The 19,679-nt window shown below is 30.3% G+C and overlaps 2 protein-coding genes and 2 long non-coding RNA genes across 4 annotated transcripts; 3 read left to right on the forward strand and 1 right to left on the reverse strand.

Annotated features, from left to right (window-relative positions):
* Positions 1–9,869: 9,869 nt before the first annotated feature.
* Positions 9,870–10,845, forward strand: LOC105963692 (auxin-responsive protein SAUR36). The gene has a single exon (XM_012988128.2). It carries the CDS (start codon positions 10,235–10,237, stop codon positions 10,736–10,738), a length of 504 nt encoding a protein of 167 aa, XP_012843582.2. The 5' UTR covers positions 9,870–10,234; the 3' UTR covers positions 10,739–10,845.
* Positions 10,846–13,593: 2,748 nt separating this feature from the next.
* LOC148772478 (auxin-induced protein AUX28-like) lies at positions 13,594–14,655 on the forward strand. Its single transcript, XM_088813638.1, has 3 exons — positions 13,594–14,190; positions 14,290–14,425; positions 14,528–14,655. Exons 1-3 carry the CDS (start codon positions 14,013–14,015, stop codon positions 14,574–14,576), a joined length of 363 nt encoding a protein of 120 aa, XP_088669764.1. The 5' UTR covers positions 13,594–14,012; the 3' UTR covers positions 14,577–14,655.
* Positions 14,656–15,275: 620 nt separating this feature from the next.
* LOC148772479 (uncharacterized) lies at positions 15,276–16,373 on the forward strand. The gene is made up of 2 exons (XR_016029693.1): positions 15,276–15,443; positions 15,619–16,373. It is a non-coding gene; the product is annotated as an uncharacterized LOC148772479 (long non-coding RNA).
* Positions 16,374–16,645: 272 nt separating this feature from the next.
* Positions 16,646–18,267, reverse strand: LOC105948775 (uncharacterized). The gene is made up of 3 exons (XR_016029692.1): positions 18,043–18,267; positions 17,091–17,367; positions 16,646–16,988 (listed from the first exon to the last, which is right to left on the reverse strand). It is a non-coding gene; the product is annotated as an uncharacterized LOC105948775 (long non-coding RNA).
* Between the last annotated feature and the right edge of the window lie 1,412 nt (positions 18,268–19,679).

Below are 19,679 nucleotides of genomic sequence, written 5' to 3' on the forward strand. Positions count from 1 at the left end.
TTACGGAACAATCATATTCCCTCTTCTCTGTTGAAATTATAAGCAAATTGCACAGATTCAAAATGGAGAAATACTTTCGGGAGTACTCTTCTTAATGACTTGGGGATTCGTCCACTAACTGTAAGTGTAGGAGAAGTTGTATTATTTTTAGTTTTATTTTTATTTTCATTATATGCTCCTCTTAATATTGATAGTTTTGACATGTAATTCCAATGATTTTAACATGATTGATTCATTACCTAAAAATATGTGTGCCTTTCTATGGTTTTAGAAGCATTTTATTGATTGGCTTACGTACTGATAAGTGATAACCATTGATGTTCGGTTCTGAATTGTGATTCATGGTGTGGCCATCTATTCGGCCTCTTCGTTATGAATGTAAAATCTTAATGTAAGTGGCTGTAAATTCTTTATAATTTCTTTTGTAAGTTTTTACTGAAATGTGCAGTATATGTACTTATTAATTGTAGATCTAGTCTATAAAAACTTATTCTGGTCTTCTTTACCGGGCATAATGTCTTTGCAATTGTCATATTTGCTACTCTAGTGAATTTCAATCACCCTTGCTTCACGGTTAGCTTGAGGAAGCCAACTGATAACGTATCTCTTTGAAATTAAGTTAATTACAAACACTTGTAATTATATAGTATGTTTCAAAGTGCCAGAGTGTTATTCCATATGGGAAATAGTATGCATTTTCTATCTGATTACGAATATGGATACTGCGAATGCTAAAGTGCACTAATCCATACGAGTAGTTTCAATTATTTAGTCTATGTTGAAATGTACTTAAGTAGTACCTTGCAAAGCTTTTAATATTGTATTTCTATGTTATTTTTTACAGAGAAACTTTGAACCTTCAGAATTCAGAGTTCTGAGTTCAACGAAACTGCTTGCTGACTTGAAGGTAGGAGAATATTGGAGATCTTTAAGTTAGAAGCTTTTTTTCCCTTCAAATAATGATAAGTGCCAGTTTTGTATTGTAGGCCGTATTTTTTATTAAGACAAAATCTCTTTTCTTTTTGTTCTGTAAGCATATTTAATAACAGTGTTAGCCTTTTTATGTTCATGTATTAACTTGGTTAAGATATTAATGACAATTTTTGGTGATATTATACAGCATTGTCCAGATGTTTTACAATAACATGATTGTTATATTATTATGTTCATTATTTTCTTGTACAAATTTATTAGAAAAAAATAATGTGTTCCATAGCATTAATTAAATAAAATTAATGACGCAACAATAGCTCACAATTTAACGCTGTAGTATGAAATAACATTTGCTGAAACAATAGCGTTCAATACGTGCTATAACAAATGGAATAATAGCTCAACAAAAACGCTATGCGTACAAATTTTAAGATAGCATTTACAAAACGCTATGGAAAAGTCCCGGTCTATTATAGCTCCGGCAGACATAGCGTTTGTAAAAGCGCTATAATAACGTACGATAGCGTTTTTCAAACGCTATGGATGACAGTTTGTGGTGTAGTGGATACTGATACCCATACTCATACTCAGTCTAATATTGATGTTTATAGTACCTTATGTTTAAATTATCCCTGTGATACTCATACTGATGCTAATACCGATACTAATATTGATACTCATACTAATATTAATAATAATGACAACGCTAGTAATAATATAATACTAATGTGAATGCTAATGTTATTAATAAAACTAATATTAATTATAATACTAACACTAATATTAATACTAATACTAATATTAATATTAATATTAATACTAATACTAATACTAATACTAATACTAATACTAATACGCGTACGCATACTCATATTAACACTCATACTCATATTGATACTCATACCCATACTCATACTGACTAATACGGATACTAATATTAAAACTCATAAAAATACTAATATTAATACTAATACGGATATTGATAGTGATACTCATATTGATACTCTTACGACGTTGCTAGTAATACTTGACAACCCATCGGATTCTGATTTGATTAGGATCTTTATGCCATATCCACTCATGATTATTTAGAGTGAAACATACAATTGACCGTGACTGAATACATATCTAGAAAGATATAAATCAACGTGCGAAAGTGTTTGATCCGCATTTCAAATGAAATCATGAAAGGAAATTATCGCCTCTGTAACTTAATGGGCAAAGTGGAGTTCGATGGGACTAACATCATCCGATGAAAATTATATCACCGGTATTTATGTCAGATAGAATCTTGCAACTAAGAAATGGGTTAATTAGTCAAAGTAATTAAGATAGTTAAAGGCACATAACTCAAGAAACAATAAGTTCATTTTTTTTAATTGTTGTACCTTTATTAAATTGTTGTTTACCCAGTTCTTTAAATAATTTATCTAGTTGTGGTAACGAAATAGGTATTTTAAACTATTTATCCAAATTTAAGCTTATTTAGTTTTTTCAATATGATAAAATACTACCACACATAATTCACAACCTATAACTTAAAAAAATAAAATTGTTATTTTACCACTATATTCACCCATTTTTTAGTAACGAAAGGTGTTTAAAAAAATTTTTATCATAAATTAAATGGGTTTCGATTAGTTAAAATAATTCACATAGTCCAATCAAAATTCATCAGACAATAACTTACAAAAACAATTATTAGTTTACTAATAAAAAAATCATCTACCCATTTTTTAAATCTTTTTTTTAATGGTTCTAACAAAACATGTATATTATAGAAATTGTTTACCCACATTTAGGTGGGTTTAGATTAATCTCAAACATAAATAAATTTGTATTGCCAATTAACATCACATTCGATACGCTATAACGATTTCCAACCACATGTGAGGAGAACCTTGGTAATCAATGTAGCATTTTCTACTTATGAAGAAGGGGGATGAGGGTGTTATAGGTAGTGGATGTAGAAATTTAAACGTGTTCATATGAAATTCAGAATTTATTTTAATTATTGTGCAGACCTTTTTACTGTTTCTATTCGATGGACAAAATTGGATGTAGAATATGATTGTGGTGAAATGAGTTATAAAGGGGGATTTGTACCTATTTTTAAGGTATGTTTACAATTATGATTAATGATAATTACTCACTATTTATGATTTGATTAAGTTAATATGGATGATTAACTTATTATATATGGTATTGTTGATTTTGAAGAATATTAAACGATCTTTATTTTTGATTAAATATTTTACGTAAATTAGTCATAAAATTAAAATCAATCAGCTTATATAGGTCGTAAATAAAATTATACAACATAATATCGGGTAATTGATTAGGAATTTCTATACGGTAAAGAACATTTTGAAATTTGAAACTTTAGAATTTGAAATCAAAAATTCATAATTTCAAAATTCAAATGTAGTGTAATTATTATTTCGGATTATGAAATTCAAAATTAATATAAAAGTGACATACATAATTAATAATGAAAATTAAAATGTTAGAAAATAAATTTATTTTGTAATTTAAAATTATATTAAAAAATATCAATATAACAATCTATATTACAAATCAAATAAAATACTAAAAAATCAGAATAATAAATAATTTGATTAAAAATAAAACAATTATTAAAATTACATATTTAAATACACGACATACTATAACATAAAATAACAATAATAAAATTGACTAATAATGAGAAGAACATAAACCATGATCTCCATACAATTTTAATATCCAATAAGAAATTTATTGCTACAAATTAACAACAATAATTGACTGAGAAAGAAGGTATGATAAAATCGGAATAGTAGAACAATAATAAAGATGATAACAAAGATTAAAAAAAACATAAAATTCGAAATATTAATTCTATGCAATTATTACACAAAATTCAGTTAAAAATGAATATGATCATTAGAAAACAACAGTAATACAGGCTTTACCGTTTTCAAGACGGGAAAAATAAAATTTATTAACAATAAATGAAAAGAAATATACAAAAATGAAAAAAAAAAATACATTCGAAGAATACATGCGTACGTTTTGTTCCGGTGAAAGTTAGTGGAGAAATGAAGTGATGATGAAGGGGTTTATATACTTGTGGTTAGATGATGAAAAAAAAAGAAAATAAATTCAATATGGTAATAATATTAAAAACATTAATGACAATATAAAGGGACACATTTATGAATTTGAATATGTTTAAAAGTGAAGGATAATTCGGAAGACATCATTCGGTTTCAAAAATTAAATATTTTAATTTGACAAATTTGGGTAAAATTTTATTTTTTTGGAAAATAATTAAGAATCCAGTAAATTTAAAATAAAAGTTGCAGGAAATAGAATTTTGAGTAAAAGTAAAAGAATTAAAAAATCCTTCAAATAAGTATTAACTATGAGTGTGTAAATATAAGTACTATATCGAAACAATCAATTAAAAATATGTAATAACTTTTCACCTTGCTACATGCCTACACGTGTTATGTAGGATTGGTAATAAACTAATAATCTATAAATATGGACAAATATACTATGGAAATGATTGACAAATTTAATACACACCCGCTTAATTGATTTAAATTCGGAGTGATATTTTAGAAAATAAAATAAAATATTATATTTACTAAATATCAATTCAATAATAACAAATAAATGTATATTTGTATATATAGGTTTGCATGTGGAAATTTAAATTAAAATAAACTTAAAACATTACTTATATAGCAAATAACTAATCATTTAATAAGCACAACTAAATAATTATTTATTAAATAGGACAATTAAAAAATAAAACTCTTTTTTATAATTATTTTTAATTGAATGGATATTTGAATATTTCAAAATATTGAAAAAAAAAGAAAGAAAAGAAAACCGTATTCCTTTATTTTAATATTTTAATATTAAAAAAAAAAATCTGAAAATTATTTGAATATTCGTGCAAAAAAAATTTATCCTGAATTTTTTCTATAAATATATTTTGAAATACTAAAAATATAAATAATATATTTTTATTTCGAATTTATATAATATTAAATTTGGAAATAATATATATACATGTGGTAATTGTTTAAATGAGTGTACAAATGTTAAATAGGAAAGAACTTAAATACATACCAAAATAAAATTGACAACTCACCAATTGAAGAATCCACCTCATCAATTGAACTCCAACTAAGCAATTTTGATAAATGACATCATCATTTGCCACATGTCAATCATTGAGGGCATATATTCTCTTTTTATATTATATATAGATATATAGATTATATATATAAAAAATGAAATGAAAGTATTAATATTTGTATAATAAAATACAAAAATGATCCAACGGTTAAAAAAAAAGGAAGGTGGTAAATATGGTTGTCGGAAAAATCAGATGCATGGCGGCCGGCACAGCCACATTCCCAGACAGAAAGATTGGCTTTAATATATATATATATATATATATATATATATATATATATATATATATATATATATATATATCTCAACTAATCAAAAACAATTAATTTAATTTTAATTTGTATTATTTAATTATTTTAAATTATTTAATTTATTGATTTAGGTCTGTGTCAGCCCATTTCGTTGACGTTACAGTTTGCCAAATCCCATGCCCTATACATAAACACTATTTCGACAACATAGTACATGTACTAACTACTATGTACACCTATATTTATTTTTATTTTATACAAATTAAGTAAGATATTAAATAGCCCGGATTTAAGGAGATAAATAATTTCTTCATTTAACAAAATTATCAATGTTTATTTTTCAAAAAAAAAAAAATCCTTCTCGTTTCAATTCATTAATCCTTTATTAATATTTAGTATCGAAATTCATAGATTTTATAATTTTTGTGTGTGTTTAATTAAGTGGTTAAGTTTAGGTTTAGACTAATTATTAGATTGGTTGGTGGATGTATGTTAGAGGTTGTAATATTTGCATCGATCGATCGAGACATATGTTTAGTCAATTAAATTAACTAATTATTGTATAACCAGAACCATTACGATCTCTTTCAATCTCCTCATTAAGTTATCGGTTACATACGCTATTCCGTTTTGTATGTATATATCTTAAAAAAAGAGGAATCGTTGATTAACGAAATATACAGATAATCGAGAAAAAATTAAACCCTATAGCCTAGTAAATTAGCTGATATATATATATAGGGAAACATGTTTTTTGGCATCTTAATTCTTAAGCACTACAGTAATAGGGTTCTGCCTGCCTGTATAATTAGCACTTTCTCTCTCTCTCTCTCTCTCTCTCTACAATGTATTATAATATGTATATATTTATATATACATACATACACATACTAGGTACGTAGGAGGAAATATATAGGTTACAAGTGTAGATGTAGAGATAGATACATTTCACTTATAAAATGTATGTATGTGCATATAGACTCTATTGTACAGCAGTGCAGACCTATTGTAATAAGGCTAAAAAACAAAACATGTTTCTGCTTTTATTTTAACCATTTTTAATCAAGCAGATTAGTTACTAATTCCATCTCCCTCTCTCTCTCACACACACACACACACACAGAGAGAGAGAGAGAGAGAGAGAGAGAGAGAGAGAGAGAGAGAGAGAGAGAGAGAGAGAGAGAGAGAGAGGTGGTGGCAAAGTTAAGTAGGTTGTGTGAATTAATGTGATAAATTCCAAGCTAACAAATCATGTCAGAGATAATTGCTTTAACTTTAATTAATTAAATTTATAAATATATAATGGTAGAGATAAATGGTGAAGATATATGAGATTTTGAAGTTGTAATGATTCACACATGATGAGGGAATTATTACCCACACAAATCCTGTACACAGTTACTCAAACAGACTTTGTTCAAATAAAACAAAATATGTAAAAAAAGTTGTTTTAACTCTCTTGTTTTGACCACAGTCATGCTGATAATGACATGTCATTAGGTACGTAAGGAAGCTGAAATAAAGTTTATTATTATTATTATTATTATTAATTAAATAAATAAAAAGACAGTAATCTTGTTTTCTGATCTATGCAGGATTTGTTTATTCGAAAGTCAATATAATATAATATAATATAACATTTGTTTGGTTCGATTATAAACTTGTTCGAGCTCAACTCGATCGGTGTTATGTTTTGGCCCAAATTAATTAACGGGCCTAAAGCCCATTTCATCCTACGTGTCCATCGCTAAGAGAGAGAGAGAGCACAGTTGCATTTAATTTGGGAGTCCATTTATATGGAAGGATCTGGAGAACTGATCACATCCGTTGGATCAAGGTTTTTACGTCGTGACTATTGACTTCTCATTTAAATATATTTTTCTGCACCAGTAGAAAAAACGTTTTTCACTATGGTAAAAAGTCATAATAAAAGTTATCTTTTGCTACAAGACAATTTTGGAGTTGTAGGACGTAAGTGCTAAAATTTACCGTAACAAAAAAATATTTGCTTCGAGCCCACGACTATTTACTGTAGCAAAGTTTTTGCTAGGCTCGTATGTGAGGGGGCAAATGCATAGTAAAAGTTTTTTTTACTACAGAATTTGGTATCTTTTACTATAGTTAATGGTCGTAGTAAAAAGGCAATTTTTCTACTATATTCTTGTGGGACCGTGTGTGGCATCATTTGGCCACGTGTGGCACTATTTAAATTTTAAACTAAGCTCTAAATTCCGCAAATATATAAAGGGCTTTTACGTGTGGGCCTATTATAATGCATTCATTAATCGCTTGTTATAATAAATGGGCCGACGTAAATCCCATGTTCAAAACGGAGATGAAAATAAAATCAATCGCATATGCAGCACGGAAACTTCAACTTCTAACGTATTCACGTTTCATATATATTTTGCGTTCGATATTCGAGGACACCTACCGAACACTACCTTAAGGGCCATTTTGCAATTCCTATAAAATTAAAAACATATTTGAATATCAAATTTCCAAATAATACATATTTTAATACCATCAAAATCTATTCTGGATTTCTTATGTAACAGACTAAAGCGCTTTTGTAATTGTGTTTTTATAAGTTGTACTTTCCAAATATATAGAATTTTTTAATTTATTGTACTCTTGAAATAAATTTTTTTAACCAAAAAATTAAAAAATAAATAAATAGCGCCATAATATCCATCTCTTGCGAAACTCGAGTCATATATGCAGACAATTCAATATGAGTAATTTCAGTTGTACGTACCAGAAGTGTACGTTACGTTTAGCTATCTTCATGCAGAATTCGGTACACTACACGTTACCTTTTTCCTAATTCTAACTATATAACAAAACAAATATGACCAAATTATACCTAATAACCTAAAGTGATGTTGTAAGAAATTAGTTACTAAATTTGGTTGAATTATTGCATCATATTCTACCAATAATAATATATATACACGTAACTATATATATATATATATATATATATATATATATATATATATATATATATATATATATATATATATATATATATATATATATATATATATTTCCGATTTTTTTGTAATTTTTTTCTCGAAAATGGAAATTTCGATCAAATCGGTCCCCCAAGTTGGGATTCTTCTTTATCTGACTCTTTTTTTTCTTTCTTTTTTGATGAATATCTGACTTTTCTTTTTTTAAAACAATAAATTGTTGTCACTTACAAAATACAAATAGACATTTGATTGTGATTGCGTGGAAAAAAATAAAGAATATTATATTGTGTATATATAAGTGTGGGCCGTTGGGCTGGGTCTATATTCCACTAAACTAGTCGGCCCACAACCTTAGAATAAAGGATTATGTCATATATGCCATTTTTTCAATGTGGGCCCACCACCTCGAATACAAATAGTGGAGTACCGTTTTTGTACGGATGCCTCGACGCATGTTACTTAAATCGACTGGATTTAAACCGTAGATCTGATTAAATAATTACACATGAAGTACACACAGATAGATGTGTGTGATTAGATGTAAATCTGCGGTTGAAATTCATTCATTGTAAATAACGTGACGTAACTTTTATTTTTTCAGTAATTCAAATCATTTACAAGGGAACGTAATGTCTATAAAGTGTTATTTCTTATGGTGATCTTAATATTCAGTGTCACCAAATTGAACAAGTAAAAAAAAAGGGTATTTTTTGAATATTTCAAATTTGATTTGACAGAATGAATAATTATAAAACAATTGAAATTATATTAAATGCATAAAATAAGAACGGAAAATATTAGTATTTAAGAATAAGTAAACACCCATTCATAAAAGTCAGGATCCGCTGCTATAAAAATTTATAGTAGGCACGTGGCGCGCTCTGAGTGGTTCCCAGTTCCCACAAGCTGTTGAACATTTTTTAGTTTCAACTCTTAAGAGAAATATCAAATATTGACGTTGACTGTAATCTCCCGTAGCCTTCCAATTTTGAATAATTTAATAGATATATAATAAATAAATTAATACTAAGGGAAAATTGCACGTCACCCCTACAAAATTTTCATTTTTGCACTTTACCCCCTAATTGTTTTTGAAAAAATGCATGTTCCCATTCAAAATATTATTCATGTTGCATACTGCCACGACTGCAAAATTTCGATAGACTACTCGTCGGAATTGAGTTTTCTTGTTGAACATTGCCCCTCAAATATTATTATGTTGCACGTCGGCCCTTCAAAATATTATTTTTCTGCACATTATCGTTTTACAATGTTATTTTTAATCCACGATACCCAGCAAAAATTGGCTTTTCGTGCAAAGTGCAACCAAAAAAATATTTTGAATGAAGATTATTCCTTTTTCGAATTTTTATGGGTAAAATTGCAAAAATAGAAACTTTATAGGGGGCGAATTGCATTTTAGCCTTAATACTACGTAGAAAGAAAAAATCAAGAAAATAAAAAGAAATAATAATTTTCTTTTTCTATAGTTGATAAGTTCAAATTTCTCTTCCCTTCTGTTATATATAATCTCTTCATCCATTCCTCATATATCTCTGCCGATTCCTGCGGTTTTTTCTGAGCATAAAGATTCTCATCCCACCACCATCTCCGCCGCCTCTCCGCCTCCCACCGCCGCCACCTAGAATTTTTCCGTATATTCCGGATGAAATGTTTATATTCCTTTGTAGGTAGAAGTACATCAAAATCATGTCAAGTATAGCAACATCTCTTTCTGAAATCTCTCTCTCTCTCTCCCGCCGTCGAAAAACTATCTCCGTCGCCGATCGTTGGCCTTTCTCATAATAAAAATAATAAAAATTCATTCTTTCACTATTTTTCGAATTTAATTTCTTAAAAAAAAAAGAAAAAAAAATCATGGTCAGAAAAAGGATACGAGGTTTCTTGCTCAAACACCGGGTGACGACACTTTTCCGGCGACTTTTCCGGCGAAACTGCTCACAGTCAGCTTACCGCCGGCTAGACCCACCTCGATGCAACCGGGTCAAACCCTTCTCGAAGCTCGCCAGCTGGACCCGCTGCCTGAGAACAAAAGCAAAAGAGATCCTGTCAAAAAACTACAACAACTCTTGTCGTGGATTTATCCGGGTCGGGCAAGAACCGTTTATTGAAAAACCGGCACCGGTTCCGAAAGGGCATATGGCGGTTTACGTGGGTCAAAAGGACGGTGGCGATTTCCAGAGGATATTTGTGCCGGTGGCGTTTTTCAACCACCCTTTGTTCGGAGATTTGCTGAAGGAATCCGAAAAGGAATACGGGTTCAATTATCCGGGTGGGATCACCATACCCTGTCGGATCTCGGAGTTTGAGCGTATCCAGACCCGGATCAAATCGGGTCAGTCTACCCGGAAGTTGCGATGATGACGACAAAAGGCGTGTGTTGTTTTTTTTTATTTATTTTTTCAAATTCACTGTATGGTTGGTTGTACAGAAGCGGATAATTTTGATATTAGATTATTTAGCACCTATATTTGTTTCTAATTACAATTAAACCCCTATAAATTAATACAGTCGAGATTAGTAAAATTCTATTAATTAGCGAAATGTTAGATTATCGAACTAATAATTTAATACGTTTACTATGAGTAGGGACTGGAGCAAATTATTATTTAAACGAAATTATTAATTTATCGAGATTGCAGTTACTTACTATATGCTATTTCTTGCAACTACAAAATATCAATAGTATCATTTCATGAAATTTAATGTATATTAATGATATTTCAATTTGAGATTAAATATCATATTGCAAAACTAATGAGTTTAATCTTGAAGACGACATTTCTGATTATCGAAGTGTTAAACTTCAAGGGTGTCATCTGTAAAAATGAAAGTGAAAATGTAACCACAAGGGGGTCATCTGCAAAAAAACACTTTGAAGTTTGAAACATGCGATTAAGTTTGACGGAAAAATTAACGGAAGATATCCCCGTAACCACAAGGGGGTTATGGGCCTAATTCATTCAGGTCGATTAGACCTTATTGTTGTTAGAATTCTTAATTCATGAGTTGTGGGATGGGATTTATGTCACCACAAACATAGACAAAAGCAAGTGCTGATATTACGAGCACGGGGAGTCATATGCAAAAGTTTGTAACCGCATGGCCTAAGTGATATTTACCCCAAATCATAGGTAGTGTTACAAAAAAATTAAAATATTGTATAAATTATTAATTTGAATGAATATTAAGCACTAGATAGAGATATAGTTAAAATTTTAATGAATTGATTAAGCACACACGAAGATTAAAGAAGTTGTATATTCAAAAGTTGACATGATTAATAATGATAAGTATGTGCATATCAGACAAGACTGAGCCGCTTAATGAGTGGGATTAACCACTTTAATTTTTTCTTTCTTCTTTATTCAAATTGCACCCCACTTTCATAATTTCAATTATTTGAAATTGATTAATTAGTCAATTCTCCTATATTTGATGATATTTATATATATTATATATAATTAAAAAATAATTGCCGCCAAGTAATGGATGACCACACGTGTCGTTGTCAAAAATATATGCTGAGGAGAATCTACTACAAAATATGGGATAATACTATGTGACCACATAATTTATCAAATAGAAATTTACAATTTTAATTAAAATAGTTAGGGTCCATTTGACCCCTAGCATGAGAAATATATAAGGATAGGTTCACTCTTAAAATTCTTCCTTTAAGATACCCCTAGAGATGCAATAGTACTATTGTGCCCTTAAGTGCATTTTCGCCCAAGTGCATTTATTATTTCCGCCATGCATCAACATAATGCCAAACTGCATGTAGATTTTGACCATGCATTTATCATTTTTACAGATTTTTTTAATAAAAATATATAAATATTTATTTTATTAATAGTTTTTTTTTTATATATACCCTATTTTATGTTTTTTTAATTATTTTTTTAATTTTTTTTTAATTTTTTTAAAATTTTAATTTTTTTTTAATTTTTAATTTTTTTAATTTTTTAATTTCTTTGATAAATTTACTGTACCGAAATTGACTACACATGACTATATTATACTACACATAACTATAATATACCACAATCATGTTATGTAATCATGTCTGTTTTTTTACCCCAAAATTAATCTACACCAACAACAAAATTTACAATTTTAATCTTGATATTATAAATAAACTAACCAAAAAAAATTTGAAAACACAATCACATCCATAAAAAAATCTTCAAACCATGAACACGCATTACTATGCATTAAAAAACACATAAAACACATATCACTATATGTTATTACACGTTACTATAGTTATCTACAATTATCTACAATGGAACTTCACATGACACCTCTCTGCATCTTATTATTTGCATCTCATAATGTTACACAAAGCAAATCCTGTGACAAAAAATACAAGTTAAAGAAAACGAAGAACAAAATAGAACAAGCACTACAAGAAAAAGGGATTTTAACAACACGCGATGCACGTTGTCAAACTATTTCAACAACGTACACGCGGACATTGTGGACCAACATGTTGTTAAAAGTCATTGCCTAATAACAACGTGCAATGTACGTTGTAAGGAGCGTTGTCATGTATATTACAACAATATGCAATGTATGTTGCGCTACAGCATTCACAACATTTATATGCATGTTGTGGCTTGTTTTACGACCGCACACCAGGGCGTCTTGCAATAGAGTTTTAACATCATTTATATGCATGTTGTAGTTTTTACTTACTTTCACAAAAAAAAAATCAATATTTTCTGCTAATTTGTTGGAAATACAATAATTCAATAATAACCATCCATAAAAATAGAAAAAATATCATTTCATTAAAATAATTATTATCCATGACAAAACAAGAAAAATGACTTTTAACAACTTAAATTCAACAACGTGCGGGTAAAGCATGTTGTTATATTATATATTTGACAAGATGCTCTAAATGCATGTTGTTATTAATCCAAAAAATATATGTATTACAACATGCGTAGTTTGTGTGTTGTTAAAATGACATACAACAAGATACTTACGCGGCTTGTAGAATGGGTCAAATTTAACAACACTCGTATGTGTCTTGTAAAATAAACTAAATATAACAAGATCCTTAAGTGTGTTGTTAAATATTGTAATTTAAATTTGTAAAATAAAATTAAATATAACAACATGCCAAAGTATATTGTAATTTAAGAAAGGCACAATTATGGTAAGATTTTATTTTTTCTTTCTTAAATTTGTTTTCCCTTTTATTTTCCCTTCATCGGACGTTTCATCTCCTCTCACCCTCGACCCCTCTTTTCCCTATTTGCAGGATTATTTTTCTCCCACGTTCTCGTCTCTCTTTCTAGAATTTCGACCACCGCCTGCACCACCAGCATCGCGCAACGGCCAATCTCTTTCCCTGAGTTTCGACCTTATCAAGGACCAGCCACCACCACGCCATCACTGCACGAGCCGCCACCACCATTACCTCTTATGTCTATATCTCGCAGAAATTAGACCATATCAAGAACCACCCTTCACTACTACACCGCACCACAGCCGATCTCTTCAATTCGAGTAATTTCTCATTTTTTCTTTCCCCGTTCAAAATTTCATCCAATTTTTTGGTTATTAACTCTGGGCACAGGTTGTTGGTTGGCCGCCGGTCCGGTCCTTCCAGAAAAATGTTATGGCGGTTCAGAAGAGGACCGACTCGGACGAGTCTGAGAAGGGAACCGGCGCCGCCGCGTTTGTGAAGGTAAGCATGGACGGTGCGCCGTACCTGCGCAAAGTAGACTTGAAGATGTACAAGACTTACAAAGAACTCTCCGATGCCTTGGGCAAAATGTTCAGTTCCTTCACTATAGGTAAAAAATACTTTTGTTTTCCAATAAAGTAAAATTGGGTTTAATTTTGTACCGTGTGTTTTTACAATTTTCATTCCAAAATATTTTGTTGAAATGAAGGTAAATGTGACTCACAATGGATGATGGACTTCATGAGAGAGAGCAAGCTGATGGACCTTCTCAATAGCTCCGATTACGTGCCGACTTACGAAGACAAAGATGGAGACTGGATGCTCGTCGGCGATGTCCCTTGGGAGTAAGTCGAGAATTGACAAAAATTACGAAACTCGATTATTCATCTCATACTTGTGAAAACTATGTGTTTAATTTATTGTCTCTGTGTGTTTGTGTCAACTAGGATGTTTGTTGGGTCTTGCAAGCGCCTTCGCATAATGAAAGGAACATAGGCAAAGGGACTCGGTTAGTATCTTAACTAAACTTCGATTATATATCTTCAGAGTTCAATAACTTGTCTATAATCACGGGTTGTTTATTTTGTCTAGTATATAAATCACACCACATATATAATCTTTTAAACGATTTAAGTGGCCAAACCCGATCTTGGATATCGTTATCGAACATCACCAAAAACGATAGTTTTTTTGTATCTCGGAGTTCACAATAGATTGTCTATAGTGGGTCGATTGCAATAGTTTTCCTAAACTACATATATATCTTTTAAATGACGTAGTTTGGCTAAACCAAATCTTGGATATTACCAGGAAGAACAATAAAACACAAAAGAGTGACCACAATAGTTAAACACAGTTACTCTCCCATTGGTTGTGATTGTTGATTATACCCACTATAGGCCATAACCCATTTTTTTAATTGTTGTTGAAATTCATTTTTTTTTTAATAATTTGGATTGGAGAGTCAATTGCTTTTATGAATTGAAATTAATTTAGAGATTTGGAAATCCATTGATTTTGAATTTTAATTCTCGACACTATATGTCAGATATCAGTATTTTTTTTTCTTTTTTTCATTTTACTTCTTGAATTTGTAATTTTGTGGATAAGTTTATGTGTAGTCCAGGCATGAATTAATCTAGTTTTATATATATTTCTTAATTATTTTCCTTGTAACAAAATCTACAATTTTGAGATTCACGTTTGTATTCTTTCTCCTTTGTCATTTTGCTTAGGAGATTATTTATTTCATTATCAAGAGCTATGTCTATTACCACTCTTTCTTGCATTTTAGTATTTATTGTATTATAGCAGGTGTTGTGGATTTCATTAATGCTGATAAAGCCACAGACAACTCTAAAGGTATTTGCTTATAAGTTTGATGATATCTTGAAGCTTCTTTTTCATTATCATCTTGCCATGATTATTTAGTACATTTCAATCAATTCGGAGGTAATTTGTTGATACGCATTTCCACACGAAAAAAGTGCTTTATTTTTTGGTACTAATTTGAGCGAATCTGCTTCTTCTTAAGCAGAAAATGGAGAATGAGAAACTAAAGGTAGAAGTTGTTCAAATCCGAAAGGAGAATTGCGACAAAGGATGGGTCTGCAGATGCACATGAACTTAGACAGATTATTCTAATTTTGCTGAGAAATCTCTGAAAAGAAGATTCATCTGGTGAGATTTTTATAGTTTCTATAGCTAGGAAAATTCACATATAGTTAGCTAGTGAGTGTATCAGATGATATGGTTTCTGGTGATTCATGTTGTACGCATTCAGCTTCGTAGCATCACATTTCATTGATATTAGCATAATTACATTGTAGTATACAAATTTAACCAAATATCCTTTTTTTCCCTTACAGATAGCGGATATCGAGTAAGTGAATGTTTTCGTAATTGATTTGTTTATTTTTTTTCTTAATTTTATTTTAATTTATTTGGACACCAGTTAACAACACTTGTTGCTGTATTCAGCCTATTCTATTGAACTATTGAAGCACTTGGCATCCAAGAAACTTATTGAGTTGTGCAGTTAAGCAACGTTGAGGAATTTCGACAATGGGAGACTTGAGAATTAGTTAGATATTAAATAAATTAGTTTTGTCATTTTTTACTACATGATATGCAATTATAGTATGGTTGGATATTTTTGTGTTTAGAGAATTCTCGCTTGTTTCAAATTGTATTGATTCAAAAATTATTGGAAATCAGACTTCTGTACATTTTGATTACGATTATGTAAAAATATTTTTTTTTGTAATAATAAATCATTCCACAAGGTGCAAACGGATCTGGTTGAAACTCTACCGCAAGACGCCATGGTGGCTTGTTATAAAGTTTGTTACAACATAAAAATACATCTTGTGAATAGCTTATCACAACATAATGTGTTTGTTGTTATTCTTCAACTGCAACATGCGTCGCAACACTCATAGCGTGTTGTTAAAATTGTAAGGCTTTAACAACATGTTGGTCTACCACGTTCACGCGCGCGTTGTCTATATGTTTTAACAACACGTGTTGTATGTTGTCGAAAGGTCTTTTTCTTGTAGTCCATCATTCTCAAGAGTAATAAACTCATCTACACTACTTTCAACCTTTCACAACCGAAAACAAAGATCAAAAAACAAGTAAATCAATGTACATTTTGTTCGATGAAGCAAAATATAACAGAGCTCTTGTGCACGACATTGATGCCAACCTCTCTTTCCTGAATAAAAATCTTAGCATATTTTGCTAACTCCTTCAACAATGTAGTACTACAAGAGAAAATGAAAAATAAAAAGAGGAATTCACAAACAAATAAAGGGAGAGAGAGAGAATGTTCTTATCTTGTGTCGTCACTTAGCTGCTGAACTTAGACCATATGCAATCGTGTACGAGATGGTTTCTGTATTCACCCTCAATATAGAATTTCAGAAATAAATAATTAAAAGCTTTATACACATATGAATAGACTTATGTTTGATTGAAGAGCAAAAGTTTATGTACTATAACACTTACCACATTGCTATAACTGAAGTAGTAATTTTTTAGTTCGGCTTCAATTCCTGTAATAAAACAAGAATCTCGAAAGCCCAATACTCCAGACTGATTAAAGTATGAAACTGTGGATTATAGGAAAAGAAAAGCTACTAAAATGAGCACATAACAATAGTCAAAGCAAGCCGGATCAACACATTTGATGCCAAACTCTCTACCATGAATGAAACAAATTATTACCAAGACTTGTTAGTTTGCTAGTTTATGTTTGCCCAAGTCCTCAAATCCAAGGATATTCCTGAAAAACAAAATATCTTCTCTTTTGTGAGTCATCATAAAGTAGCAAAAGTGGTTCAGGAAATCTTACTTTTATAAGATCACATCTTCTTCTTTGATGTATAAAATGAACTTGAAGAAAAATTTAAACAAAAAATGCCACTCATAGTAATTTATCTCCAACAACAAATCCCACCAAACTGCTAATATATTATTCATCTAGAAATCACATGTTATTTAATACTGAGCAAACTAAGTATCAACAACTAGTTCTGGTTACTGGATCAACTCGTCTTCTATCTGCAATCTAACTTGACATAACCAGCCATTTCCTCCATTATTACAAAAGACAAAAAACAATATATAGAATTACATGCCTAAGTGGATTGATAGATGTACTCTTCTGCATATATATGCTAAAAGGTATCAGTAAGTTACTGCAAAATAAACAGAGCCGGTATAATCTTTACATTAGTCTGAAAAACTATTAGAAGATTGAGGCAAAACACTATTAAAAGATGGAGACAAAAAAATGGACGATTAAGGACAACAACATATGTGAATGCGCTTAGAATAATGAACATTTACGAAACCTAAAGAAATTTAAGAAATAAAATTATACAAATACGAAATTCAATTTTAAGAACAAAACCAATTTAGAGTATACCAACAAAAACGAGAGACATAGAGACCTTACATAGAAAAACTTGCATCCTTGCCTTGCTCATGGTTCTCGAAGAGAGAATGTCTCTCTTCAATGTGTCACACCACAAGAATACGCGGCTCTTCAATGAAACGAAATCGACATACATATAATTTAAATAATCAATAAATTACAGTCTATTAAAGAAATATGATTTCAAAACAACAATCGGGCACTTAATTACTCAAAGAAAACCTAACTTCATTCCCAACATAAAAGAGGCCTAAATAAAATTAAATAAAAAAAAACAAACAAAAGACTCCTCATCGTGAGAAAAACAAACAGAAGACCCCAATTTAGGGTATTCAAGCAAAAACCCCAATTTAGGGTATTCAAACAAAAACCCCAATTTACCTGTGCAGTGGTGGTGTTCTTGCTGGCGACGGTAGCTGATGGAAAGGGAAGAGAAATCAGGAGAATTTTTCCATAGGACGTAATATAGAGAGCAACGATTACTCTACGGTGATGGTGAACTTTTCGCCGACAACCGTTGATAGAGAAGAGAACGACGGTAGTTCTTCGATGGAGAAAATCATATATATAGCAAAAGACTCAATTAATAGTTTTTAATAAGCCAGCACATCACATACACTCCGTATGCTTATTATATTTATATTTATATATTTTGTTTTTTATAAATATAATTATATATTTTAAATTATTTAATATATATTATGTTATAGTGATACTTTAATATCTATTATTATAATGACAATCCTTAACTTGTGGCTAGTAAAAATTGAACAAATTTACAAGACGCAACGGTATCTTGTCGTATGTAATAAATATTTACAACACGCACATCATCTTGTCGTATTGGTGGAACATTGAATAATTTAACAACTCGTGAGCGCATCTTGTAATATGTATATTTAACAACATGCTGATTTAGAATGTTGTCAAATATATCCACTATTCACTAATAACAACATGCATTAAAAGCATGTTGTTAAATATATAAAATCGCAACACACTTTTCATGGATGTTGTTAAATATGTGTTGTTGAAAGTCTTTTATCTTGTAGTGAAGCGAATTACATTACGTGAAAAAATACAAAAAAACAATGAAAGACATTTTTTTGATAAATTTATTTTGGTGAACTATAGTCACAAGTAGTTGTTACTGCATATAACTAGATATGACTATGTGTAGTCAACTATAGTCACATGTAGTTATGTTCATTCTTGTTACTACATGTGACTATATATGACTACAGTACATGACTACATGTGACTATATATGTATATTAACCAAAAAGTTCACAATTGAATCTATATAATATTATGAATAAAACAATGTAGTTGAAAAAAAAAAAAGACACACCATTTAGTGGTTTGAAACATAAGAGCAAAAAGACAAACACGACAGAAGAATTGAGTGAAAGTAAATCACAAGATATATTGACAATTACTTGTTGACCTTACTACCATATCAAATTAGTCATTCTATACAAAATCTTAAGAGAGAGAGAGAGATATGATATAGGAACAAAGTGGTTGCAATTAATTTACCGGTGACTGCGGCGGCGGTGAGCGGTGGGCGGTGGTGGGCGGCAGAGTGGCGGTGGGCGGCTGTTAGCAACGGAGTGGCAATGAGAGAGATGGAAGAGGCGCGGCGGCGGAGATTGCGC

This window comes from Erythranthe guttata, chromosome 2, assembly GCF_056151865.1.
Source record: "Erythranthe guttata isolate IM_541 chromosome 2, IM_541, whole genome shotgun sequence".
Lineage (NCBI taxonomy): Eukaryota > Viridiplantae > Streptophyta > Magnoliopsida > Lamiales > Phrymaceae > Erythranthe > Erythranthe guttata.